Below are 12,927 nucleotides of genomic sequence, written 5' to 3'. Positions count from 1 at the left end.
AAAAAAAAAAGGGGAGAAATAATCGTACTGAGGCTGTATGATTAGGAAGGAGGCTTGGATTGGAGACCCGCAGTGGTATCTCCTACTGTGTCTGGTAGTGGTAAGGTTGGGGGTGGTGTAGCGTATTTTAGTGGAGTAGCTGGGTAGTGCAAAACAGGCCAGCATTCTGTTGCAATTAAAAGATAGGTGTATGTTTTATGTGAATTTTATGTCTTTTTTTTTATTTTACTCTTTGCCAAGTAATGTAAGTAACTGGTGTTTGCTCAGGTGATGAAATGTGGGTGTTGTAGAGAATTTGTCACTTTTGGGGGTTTTTTTGTGTTTTGTTTGTTTTAAAGGTCAGGCGGCATCATGAGTAAAAGAAGAGGGTTCCCCTTGGTGGATAACAATAATGAAAAACTTAATAGAAGAAAAATGAAAGCTATAAGGTGTGTGAATTTTGAGATTACTCTACTGGCCTTTAATATTTTCAAGTTCTGACAGTATAATAAAGAGGACATATTATTGAGGAAATGTAGAAAACAATGTTTGTATTCTGCAGTGTTGCAATTGTGTCCATTTTTGTGGGTTATGTATGTCTGCTGGTCGTGGAAAGTTCTAGCATTTGGAGTAGGTTCAGAGAAAAACATTTTAAATGTGTCTTGGGATGTTGACAAATAGTTATTAGGCTACCAATATCTTGTATTGGTCTGGATGTATGTTTTTTTAATAAAACACTGTTGATCTATTCAATATACTCTTAGTTAAATAACTATAGAATGAATATGATTAAAGTTTATTTTATAACAGTTTATTAATGCTGGTTCTAGTTACACTGATAGATAAAAGCTCCAGTACCATCTTTATGGATGATGAATTCAGTATCATAGAGGTAAATTGCTCCTCTTCCACTTAAAAGAGGGTAACAAAATTTTTGCATGTGTGGTGTGTGTTTCATTAATTGCACTTTCTAAATAGTGTTATTGGTTAAAAAGTGGGCAAGATTAGTTCAAAGAGAGCTGGAGGTCAGAATTCATGTTTGGTTGATACCCTAATGATCTTAAACCTTTACTTCTGCTTCTGAAGGCAATGTCTTAAGATACTAGAAGAGGATTTTACAGAACCAAATCAGAGAAAGCGTGATTTGTGTCATACATCTAAAGCTATGAGTGTGAAAGGTAAGGCTTTTGGATCTTGATTTTTATTTCCAGTAATTTGGTGGTGCGCAGTATTCACTGTTTATTTATATTTTATATGGTCTGTTAAAGACAATAGATGGGCTGCCAGGTTTGATTAACGCATTGTTTATTTACTACACTTCCTGTACTTAGCAAGAACAACCAATACCTTTCTCTTCGACTCCTGCCATATTTCTTGACAAAACTACTGGAAAGTTTGTTTTAAAAGAAACCTCAGTTTTATGGGATTTTCTGCTTTAGTATCTTTTTTTCCAAGAGTTGTAAAATTGTGTTGAGTACATAGTATTTATGGATACTTTATGAAATGCTTTTTTCCTGTGCTATAGGTACACATTTGAATGCATATTTTCTTTTGTCTTTTTTCCTTCCCTTTCATGTGTTTATCCTGTCCTGAACGTAGCAGCAATGTAATGCAGCTAATCATGCAGATTACACCCTAATCATTAACTACATTTTTGTAATTCCCAGGTAACATCCATATCTGTTTATCTGGACCTAGGTTCCTACTTTCAAATTCTCCCATTACAAAATTCAGTGTCCAAATTCCTATTGGCTTGATGGATACTGTGTAGAAGACTACACTGGTGATCCTGTATTTCTGTTTGTCTCGTTGATTAAGATGCCCTACAGTTAACAGCCTTTGCAGTCAAATGTTTCCTATGCTTGCTTTTACAGCCTTTCATGATGATGTGGAGGATGAAGACACTGATTTATTTGGTTTCCCTTCTACAGAAGTAAGTTGATCTAAAGCATTCTGTCAGTACTCACTGTGGTGGTCTGAAATTGTAGTATTACAGAATCTTTTGCATTTTCATTGAAAGTGATTACAGCAAGCTCAGATCCCCTCTGAGGCAGGGGCCTGCACTTTGTAACCACGTGCTCCCCAGCAAATCTTTGCTAGCATTTCTCATTGTGCAGTATGGCTGTGTAGTGCACACCTGATGGCCAAAGTCTGGTGTGTATGTACGTTTTTTAAGAAAAAGACGCAAAGGATTTTCTTAAAAAACAACTTAACTCTGCACAGTAGTGTATTACTTAAGAATATATTTCTATTTCTGCATTTAAAAAAAAATGCTCTGCTTGTGAATCTCTCCTGTGTTACAACATGCTAATACCATTTGTTTCACAGAAATCTCTGTTTTGGACAAATGTTAAGTGCTTTTTTATTTTTAATTTATGCAAAAGATAGGGTGTGGCCATTCTGGTTTTTCTGTTACAAAAATCAGATTTAGCCTTTATTGCAAAATAAATAAGGCGTGGAAATTAAGCCCTGACACTAAACTTTATTGAAAAAATAAGTTGTAATCAGGTTCACTAATGAAATACGTTAGAAATTTTGCATAATAGTGGGAATAATGCTAAGAGCACACAGGAAATCAGCATTGCTTTACTAGGAACACTTTAACACAAAGATATACTGATGGCTACCGAGCTTTGACTTCGATTTTTACACCTGTGGTTGTTCAATTCAACAGCACTTGCTTTGAAGCTTTGCCTCAATGAAATGAGGGGGTGGGCAGTATTGAAGTTACAGAACTTTTTTTACTGGGTCTTTGATTTAACCCTGTATCTGAACTTACTTTTTCCCTCTGAATTTAGACCAAAACTGATTTTAAACTTGGGCTATGCAGTGGCAACTCACAGAGGCTAGCAAGGTAAACCTTTATTAACTCTATGGTTTTTTATGTGTTTAGATGCCAGACTGGGGGACAACTTGACCAAGCAAGCATTTCCAGCTGTTTTTCTTGGGCTGATTGATTTTTATTTCTTTTTTTTAAAGTGTTCTTTAAACTTTATTAATGTATTCTCAGTATGGATGTCTAGTACTGTAGGAGCACAACTTGCTTGATGCTTTAGTGCAAATAACATCTAATTGAAAGGCAACAAGAAACAGAGAGAACTGAAAGTTTCAAGCACTGTGGTAACTGCCTGGTAAGGGTTTAGAGGGAGAGTAAAGAGCTGCTGAAGTGTCAGGTTGTGGTAGGAGGGACTGTAGGACTGAAGCACCTCTCTCCCCCTAACCCCCCTGCTTCTCCCATTGCACCTTCTGCTGAGATAACCAGTCACAGCTATAAAGATGAGATACCAGCAATGTTTTGTGGTATTGTCATATCTAAATTAATTATTTGTCTAGACCATGTGAACTTGAAGGAAGTCTTAAAGTGGCTGTCTAGCCCACACCACCATTGCTGTGGAGATTCATGTTCATACAAATGAGAATAGGCCCAGATAATTCTTTCAGATATGTTACATAACAGATCTGTATAGAACAGATCCCTTCTGTAAAGGAAGTAGAGGAAATGTATCTTCTGAGATGCACGTAGCTTGGATCGCTAACGTTACCCCAAGTAAAATGGAAACTCAAGCTTTCATGTATGGCTGTCAGTCTCTGCAGCAGTGTTCTCCAAGTCCTCTCACAGTCCATGAGAAGCAACACGCTGAGCACAGGAAGACCAACACAGTGCTTCCATCCTGTAACTGGCCTGGTTTATGCATGGTGTTTTTTGAGAGTCTTTACAGCTCTTTAGATCTATGTGTACTTTGCAGAAGAACAGGTATGGGTGGCCATGCAACATCATTTAAGATCCTTCCTAACAGGTTGTCAGTAGATGGTTTCAGTATAATCTGCCATGTATTCTGAAGATTTTAAGGGCCTAATCAATATCTGATGGGATATCTAAAAGAAAATACTTGGGCAACAAATGAAAAAATAATCCTGGAATGTTAATAGTAATAGTAATGCATTTTACTCTTACTCAGGGTAAAAATCAATACCACCTACTATGGTTTTGTTCAGCCTTGCCAAAATTGTCAGATGAAAAATAGTTACCAAAGATGAATTTTAAGATGATGCTGGTAGAAAGGAAACTTTTTGAAAAAGGATGTATCTGTAGTATATCACAGTGTCAGTTCTGCTCTTTCAAAAAATAGGTGCGTATGTATGTATTTAGTGACAGGTTTTGAAATGCTCAAATTGTGTCTAAAGTATTTGTGGGAAGTTTTGATAGTTTAAGGAGAAACCTACACATTTTAAGTAAAGTTTTGTTTTGCAGACCCTTCAGTCACAATACTAAAGAGAAAAATGTTCAGCACCCGGCTTCTTCAAATGGTGCGCTAAGGGATAAAGCAGCACTAGCTCCGTCAGCAGACACGGTGTGTTATTATGGAATTTCCTTGTATTCTCACTCATTATTTTTGTATATGCATAGTTAATACTGCACTTTTTAAAGCACAAAAACCTGCCGCCATAATAATTATATGCTATTATTCCATGTTACCATAGAATTGATGTGCAGCTACAGTGTTAATAAAATAACGTGACAAAATGAATGCAGCTCAAACCCAGCCAGATCATAGCTGAGGAGGGCTAGTGTATTCAGCTGGCTGTGAGACTATGTATTTTCAATTTAGTTTTTCTTAAGACACCTGAAGCTTCACGATATTTGGGTTTGCATCTTCTTCATTTTAAAATTTGAGACAGCTGCAAGGCTCATGCAACACGTTGTTATAGCAGTCATTCAGGGCAACAAGGTTGTTGGACACATGGATCTCTCTTGAAACATTCTATTAAGTTTTCTAACCTGATGTTTCTAAATGATTTTTTTGAAGTTTTAGGTCAAGTGAACCAATGTTTTGGTTATTTTAAAATGACAAAATGAAATGGAAATAAATAATGCATCCTGTGCCGGTACTGTTTTCTTTTATGGCAACTGTCCTGTACAGTTACTTTGAAAGAATCCTAACTTGCCAATGTGTGTTGTTGGCTTCGTAGGTAGTTTTGTTATAGTGCCCATTAAAGTTTGAAAATGGTTTTCTTTTGGGAACATTTTTTTGAAAAGTGTACTTAAAACAAAGCTATATCGTGTTATCTTAAACTTCACTGTATTACAGTTGACAAAATATTAAATGAAATACCCTGAGTTTATCTTTGAAGTCTCTTGAGCTTGAGGTTTTAAGTAATATTTTTATGGTAGTCCCCTCTTCTGTTGACAGAAGGTGGTTTGGTTTGGGTGTTTGTTGTTTGGGTTTTTTTTGAGAAAGTGGTTGAGAAGAAGCTTATGTGAAAACCCACTTTTGTTGACAACTTAGTCTAACTGCTACTTACTTTTGATTCTTAAGTTTTTTTCAGACTATTTTGTAGTTGGTGATTACTAAATCTTTGGCAGTGTCATTTCTTAAACAGCGTATGTGCATATCCATGTCTTTTGATTTTTGGAAGGATTTTTATTACTGCATTATTGATCATAATGAGAACCACGAGGTAGAGAGGGAGCACTGTAGTTCCATAACATTTTTACCTCGTAGTTGTCATAGGGAAGTATTCCTAACACAGTTAACATCCAGGTCATAATAGGAGGAGGGTTTTCTTCTTCTTTTCCTCTTTTCTTTTTCTTTCTTTCAAATATCTCAGATTGTGGACAGTGCTTCCTTTCACTTATGCCAGTGTCTATTTCAGATTTTTGATCTCTAAGCTTTAATTTCTCTAGTTTGTATTTGGTCTCCTCAACACTAGTGAGGAACCCTTTAGAAATTGGAGATGTTTACATGTCAGTTAAGTTGCGTTTTGGCAAGGTGAACTGGTTGCCTAATAGAGACAGACTTACATAGCAGCATCCCCAGCTGATGATCTCATTTTGTTTTTAGCAAAATACCAGCAGTCTAACCAGTACTCTTAACTCTAGCTTCAGTAGTGCCAGTGACAAAATAAGCTATTTCTGTATGAACACTTGCTTCTGTGCTGATTCATGTGCAAGTATTTTATTGTATTTTCTTGCATTAGCATAACACTGGAAGCTTACTACATTCTTTTTGTTGGTTTCACCAAGTGGTATTCCTAAATATGTTACTTTTTTCTAGGCTGCAGTATTCCCATTCTTCAGTCTTGCATGTTTTCTTTCCTCTGTATTAGTAAGTTTATTTTGCTTTTCGTTGACATACTACCTTTTCATTTGGTTTTTGTGTGTGTGGAAATAAATTGCATGTATCTAACAAACAAAATTTAGAATCCATGTTTCAGAAATACTACAGTGTAAATATGCTCAGTGTAATTCAGGTGAGCTCAGTGTTTTGGGCCTGTTTGCAGCTATAGAGCTGATCAGAGCCTTACACAGATCATAAAGTACCTCTTTGACAAAATGGCAAATGAATATAGCCCATCTTCCCTTCTAGTCATACAGGTGACTTTATATTCATTGGCAAATCTTTCCCCAGGACAGAAAAACTATGGAAGATATTGATGAAGCTTTGTGCGTAGCTATTTGTAACCTCAGTCATTTATATGATGCAGATGAGGTGGGTAAAAATAAGTTAAATAAATCATGAATTGTTAAATCCTGTTGTTGACTGAAGCTTTTTGTTTTAGGTAGTCACACATTAACATGTTATTTAAACATGCTTTTACTGCCTTCATTTTGACGTCTCTTTTGTCCTTCAACTGTTTGTGCTATTTCTGTGAATATACACCTTTAGACTCCAGGCTATAGTCTGGAGTTTACAAACTATAGGAGTAGTCTGTAAAGGAGTACATGAGCCTATGCATAATTTAAAGTTAATAGGTCAATCCATATATTTAGCAGAACCATATATAGGACAGTCTGTAAGTACTAAACTTCTGTTTCCCTGGATCCGGGTAAAATTCAGCATTTGTTTTTGCTCTAGCAGCTATGCTAACTTCATAGTTTTCACATGCCTTCTTATGGATTTAAAGGTGGAAAAGAAATTGTATAGGCAACAGAAGTAATAACGTTAACAGACACAGTATGCAAAACATGTAAATCAAGTAATGCATTTTTATGCACAGTAGAAAATAGAGGCAGAATCCTAAAATACTGAATAATGCTGTTAATAGGTTTTACTGAGTAACCTATGAACTTCATCAATGATTCCACGATTTTATTTAACTTATTAAATGTGCTGTGGAGAAGCTTGCAGTTCTGTCTTTGCCATTTATTTACGTTTTACATGTATTCTAAGATACCCAGGCACAGCAGTGTTTAATGATCCAAAAGCTTAAAGCCAATAAGCGTGGCATGAAGTGTTCTTAAAACCTGTTTTCCGTTCCCTTTCTAATTTGTTTTGTTGCAGTGGCCAATCTGTCAGTTAAGCAAAGTTATGTTAAATATCTGATTCATATACTAATAGCATCTTTAAAAACATACAATTTCAACAGCTCTAATGTATAATAATTCATGCGTATGACTGTGGTCTTCCAGCAGCTTTTCAACAAAGACTGAGAATTGTCAAAGCAGTGTTGCAGTACTGAGGGTTTTTTCTCACAGTCTCTTCATTACATGTAACTATGGCAACAAAACTGATACTTAGCTGGAGGAAGAATTTTGGGTTTTTTCCCTTTATGCTCACAGTGAGTTTAAAAAAAAAAAAAAAAACAGTAGGAATTTTAGCTTTCTAGATATCTGCGTATTGTGCTATATTAGAATGTCAGGTAAAGAAAGTGAGGCAGTGAGCCCGAAGTCTGTTTCTTGCCTTGTAGACCTAAAGACTTCAGTTGATGTGAGGATCCAGACAGTGTGAGCTGACTAGAATTTAGAGAAAACAAAGGGACTAATGAGCTGTAATTGGTTTAAGTGTCAATCTTTAGTGGTTTTAGTATCACTCTGCTGGAGTACTGATCACTGTCTTACTGTTCATTGCTTCTGTTCTGTATTTTAAAAAAAAAAAAGTGAGAATAGTGAAATAATAATAATGAAATAATAAATGCATTTTTATTCAATACTGAACTAAATAGATGCTGAAATACTTGGAATTGAAAGTGAAGCATGAAGGAGACAGAGTTGCAGAAACTGCAGATAGAACGTTTGATGAACTTATTACTTCTCTTCTCTCAAGGTAGTAATCTGGTTTGTAGGATGGCGGAGGCGAGTTACTTTTACCAAGAAGTTGTTTCTAAATCAGATAAAAGAATTCTAAATAAAATTTCAGTCTTCCTCGTAGCTGTACTTCATAATACCTGTCCTTAATTTTTGTGCAATATTTTTGCCCTTTCATAATGGCATCTTGGAGCTTGTTTGCATGGTTGGAAAACTAGCTTATGCAGCCTCTGCTCTTTAAAAAAAGAAAAAACTTAGTCTTAATGATGTTTGTTTTCTGAAATAGCTCAATTTTTGAGGGCTTTTTGATACTGTCATTAGTGGATGATCAGTTTAACAGCAGGAAAAAATTTTTAAAATTGACTTTCTGCAAATTTTCAGGCTGATAGACGCCCAAGGATACTTTATTTTTTCATTTCCAAAAATATTTGTATATTTAGATTTAAGAGGGGAGGGGTGTCAAAGCTTAGGATTCGTTTAGATTTAAGAGGGGAGGGGTGTCAATCCAGAAGAGTCTCTGAGAAGAGGATCGGATATGTTAATAGACTGAATTGTAAAATCCGACTGTTTTGTTTTCAGTTGGATGTGTATGGAAATACCAGGAGGCTTGAATGGAAGAGCACTTTAAACATTTGGTAAAAAAATATTTCTCCAAACAAAGTGGCTTTTCAGTGTGAACTCTTAACTTTTGTAGTTCCTGTGATAAGTAAGTGGGTTTTCCATGCTTTCCGCTTTTCACTGTTGGAGGAAAATGATATTTCTGTGTAAGATATTTTCTTTATATTGTTGTATAACTGAGTGCTTACTAGATTCTGAAAAGTAGTGTTTTTAATACAGGAAAAGGAAGTTGTGTACAGAATTAGTGAAGAGCATCGACCACTACAGTGCTGGTATTGCAAAAGCTAAGGAAGTCATTGAAGAGAAGAAAAAGTGCTTGATTGGTGTCATTAGGATTGCAAAGGAATTAAAAATTACACCTTCTGTAAGAGCCTATTGTGATCTTGCTCAGGTACTTACGTTCTTGCACTGTGAAATAATTTATTTTGAATTAATACATTCAGATTTGGATTGGAAGTCTGTGATCTGTCTTTAAGTTTGCTGACTTCAGTATTGAGATTTTTGCATTAATGTATTCTTACCCCACCTCTACATGCGCACAGCCAGTTTATACTTGGTCTTCATCGCCAATTAGGGTCTGGTGACTGTGAAACAAAAAAGGTGATTCTTGCCTTGAAGAGCTTGCTATCTGAAATGGCCAATGGAGAGGGAGGACAGGAAAACTGACAGAGTACTCGTCAGGGAAAGGGCAGTGTTGGCAGCACTTCAGAAGTCTCTCAAGCCTTTCCCATTCCAGAGCTCTCCAACCTTCTCACTGAACTACTCCAGAATTAATAGCCATGCTCTCCATATCCTCTTGGTCTCAGGCCTTTACTTCCATTCTTCCTTCTCATCATGTCTGCTGTTCATAGAAACAGCATAGCAGGTAGTATGTGTATCAGACCAAAGGTTTATCCTGTGATGTCTCCTGTCTCCGATAACAGAGAGGAAAAGATGCTTGGAGGAAAAAAATCTAAGAACCTGGGTATTTAGTGAGTGTAGGAAGTTGAAGGTTAAGGATTTCATAATCTGTAGAATACATCAGGGTCACTACACTAAGTAAACATTACCTCACTGTCGTAATCTTGTGTAACACTTCTTGAATGTCTTCATAATGCTTTTGGCAGTATGTATGTGTGTGTACATGTGTATATTATGGGTATGTATTCGTATGCAGCAGCAGTGAGCTCCATGTTTTAATATTTAAAATGAGGTTAAAATAGCTACCTTTGTTCTTTCTAAAACTGCTACCCAGTTATTTCATTTGGAGCCTTGGTAGCATGGAGAAAAATTATGAATAACTGGTCTCATCATTTTTTGAAGTGTGATTTTTAGACTGTCTTGTTCCTTGCATCTAGTTGTCACTTTCCATGTGAAGAAACTTAGTCTTTCTCATCTGACCCATGAAAGAAGTCTGATCCCTGCATTTTTTTAAGGCATTTGCAGCCATCTTACCCAGTGTGACCTTTGGGAGATGGCACTCACCACTGTCTTCCCATAGGCCTTCTTACTTAGAAGTTACCTTCTCAGCAGCTGTTCGTACAAAAGGAAAATCTGACTTCTGCTTCTGTGTACATGCTAACATTACAAAATCCCCAACCATTAGGTCTTAGCAATGTCAGAAGACATAATTGAGAATTGACTATTGGCTGTTAATGAGCAAACTCTTGAGGTTTTTTTCTGTAAAATTAAAGGTGTCATACTCTGGCTTTGTCATGTTGTAGATAATAGGTGCCTGTATAATCTGCTTTTGGTGTAATAGAAGCTAAGCCTGTACTTCTTAATTTCAGGTTGTGTATAATTTGAAGTTGCCAGTTGAGGCTGAGCTCTCAAGAGTGAATCGTTTGAAGGAAAAAATAACTCCAAGGTAAATGACTGGAGTGGGAGGTATATTTGGAGGTAAATGCATGGGATGTTTATCTTAATTACAAAAACTGTTCATATAACAGCAGAAATTGAGCTGCTTTGCTTGCGTGTTACTGAAAAACTGCTAGTTCAGATGTATATAAACTCAACACTAACGATGCAGAGTAGCCTTCATCTGAGGCATCAGGGAGAAAGCACTTACAGTTTCCTGATACATAAACAGATACATACTCATTTAAAAAATTCTTGACAGACTTCTACTTTTAAATTTACTCTCCTTCTCCTATAAGTAGAAATTAATTGGGGAAATATTTAAAAAAAAAAAAACAAACTGTTTCTCACCTTCAGGAACAACTTAAGTGCATTTTAGGGCAGTGATGTCTAAAGAAATTTGTGAAAAATCCCAGTTACCATGTTGCACTCATTGGAAGTGACAAATATGATTTCTATACCAGAAATGAGCAAGAAAATGTATCATGGCTATGGTACAGCTGACCCTATGCAACTTGGTCATAAGGCTGGTCAAAGTACTGTAATCCTAGTGCGTAAAGGCCACATTCAGGAACGATGAAGGAGGAACAGAACAAAGATGGTATTAGGTTAGAACATATTGGGGATCCCATATATTTCAGGACATGGAACCGCTCCAGGTGATGAGTGGTTGTGTGCCATCACGTTCTGACTGGCACAGAGGAATGAAGCTCAAAGTTGATTATTTACATGAAAAGTGTGAAACATTATCATGGGACCATTTAGGGTGCAAAAGACTCGTAAGATCATTGAGTCCAACCATTAATCTAATACTACCGAGTCCACCACTAAACCATGTCCCTAAGTGTGCTGTCTATGTGTCTCTTAAATACCTCCAGGGAGAGTGACTCAACCACTTCCCTGGGCAGTGTGTTCCAGTGCTTGGCAAAAATTATGATTCCTCTGTCATACGTCAGTTGAGGCATTAGAATATGGATAAAGAAATCTTTAAAATAATCTTCTGGTAAACTTGGTGACTTGGTAGGTAGGGCCTGTTTTGTAGATAATGTCGGTGAATGAGAATTTCAGAGAAGCCTATTTAAACGCACAGTGGCAAACTCCCAACCTCGAAGAAAGCTAAAATATGACAAGATGAAATTCGTTTTGCATTGAAAGACCTTTTAAGAACTTGAACAAAACAGAGGAAAAAAAGAGATCTGATGAAGGATGAGTATAAAGGTCTCACATGCTGGTGCCACTCCAAAATAACACCAAAGGTGGAAAAAAAATCTCAGCTAGGGGGTGTGTGAGAGTTAAGATGCATTCTGTAGACCTAAAATGCTGTAGAGCAAAGGGTAGGAACATTGCTGAAGGGCTGGAGGGTAGGGGGAAGAAAAGATTACTGCTTACATGATTTTTGCAAGTTGTTCATTGTAACTGGATAGCAAAGCTAAGGATTTGATTGAAGGAAGTGAAATTTACAGTTCTGTTAGCCTAACTGTAAAAGTACTTACAGGATTTTGCTAGCTTTCATCAGTAAAGGAAACAGCTGTTTATTAGTGCAACTATAAGCAGAACAAAAAGAACATACATTTTGGACTTCAGTTACAGTTTTGTTCTTCAGGACTGTGGGAGAATTCTTTTTCTCTGTGCAAAATAATGTATTGAACTAAATGGGGTATAGGTATGAAAACTTGGTAAGTGAATGCTGGAGTACTCTGTGTGAGAGAGAGAAAGCAAAAGTCAAGAGAGTTTTTGAGTGTGAAGATAAAGAACCAAATCTGTTGTTTATAGGAGTGAAAGAATGGAACTGGAGTAGGTAATTAATCTCTTATTTTTGCCCCGCCATTAATGTTGTGCTGAAAAACACTGTACATCTCAAACTGTCAGGAGTGATTTTGGGTATTTGTGGCAGCTTCTGTAATGCTGCTTCTCTTCTCTCGAGATTCTACCTAAACATTGATGAGATTACCTCTTTGTTAAACAATTTGGGCAAGATCGAATGGGGAACAACAAGGCAGTAAGTATTTTTTTAATAAAGAGGATAGGTACAGTAACTTACCTGTTCTTTTAATGGTTAAATTTATTGGAGATTAAATTTAAAAAAAAAAAAACTGTATATGCATATGGGTTTCTAAGAGTATAATGAAACAAAGCAAAATGTCAGATGCTGGTATTTCAATCAGCATTCCAATTCATCCAGTTAGTGTTTCAGTTATGACATTTCAGATTTACTTGTTTCACCCAATTATATTTCACTGTATCAGTTATGTTATCAAGATTTTCTTATGCTGTATGTTTCTTCAGCTTTGGCTGGCATTTAGTGATACAATAGAGATGTCTATCACTTCAGCATATGAAAATTACTTAATATAAGTGTAAATAATTCTCTCAAATCAACAGCAAATACTGAAATTTATAGTATTTCCACTTTGCAGTCTAAATACTGATTACATCAAGTGCCAAAAGAATTTACTTAAGATTAACTT

General features: G+C 36.2%; 1 protein-coding gene across 1 annotated transcript in view; it reads left to right on the top strand.

Moving 5' to 3' along the window:
- Nucleotides 1–351: 351 nt before the first annotated feature.
- Nucleotides 352–12,927, top strand: part of RNF17 (ring finger protein 17) — a 48,595-nt gene continuing 36,019 nt past the window's right edge. Inside the window, exons 1-10 of the mRNA XM_009890653.1 lie at nt 352–428; nt 1,066–1,157; nt 1,854–1,912; nt 2,778–2,833; nt 4,232–4,331; nt 6,390–6,470; nt 7,924–8,024; nt 8,843–9,014; nt 10,393–10,469; nt 12,384–12,458. Of these exons, the coding sequence (XP_009888955.1) occupies nt 352–428; nt 1,066–1,157; nt 1,854–1,912; nt 2,778–2,833; nt 4,232–4,331; nt 6,390–6,470; nt 7,924–8,024; nt 8,843–9,014; nt 10,393–10,469; nt 12,384–12,458 (890 nt within the window). The remainder of the gene's footprint in view (nt 429–1,065; nt 1,158–1,853; nt 1,913–2,777; nt 2,834–4,231; nt 4,332–6,389; nt 6,471–7,923; nt 8,025–8,842; nt 9,015–10,392; nt 10,470–12,383; nt 12,459–12,927) is intronic.

The sequence above is a fragment of the Charadrius vociferus genome, unplaced genomic scaffold (genome assembly GCF_000708025.1).
Source record: "Charadrius vociferus isolate BGI_N301 unplaced genomic scaffold, ASM70802v2 scaffold278, whole genome shotgun sequence".
NCBI classification, from domain to species: Eukaryota; Metazoa; Chordata; class Aves; order Charadriiformes; family Charadriidae; genus Charadrius; species Charadrius vociferus.
The sequence above is the reverse complement of the archived record's forward strand: the minus strand, read 5'-3'. Positions and strand labels throughout refer to the sequence as shown.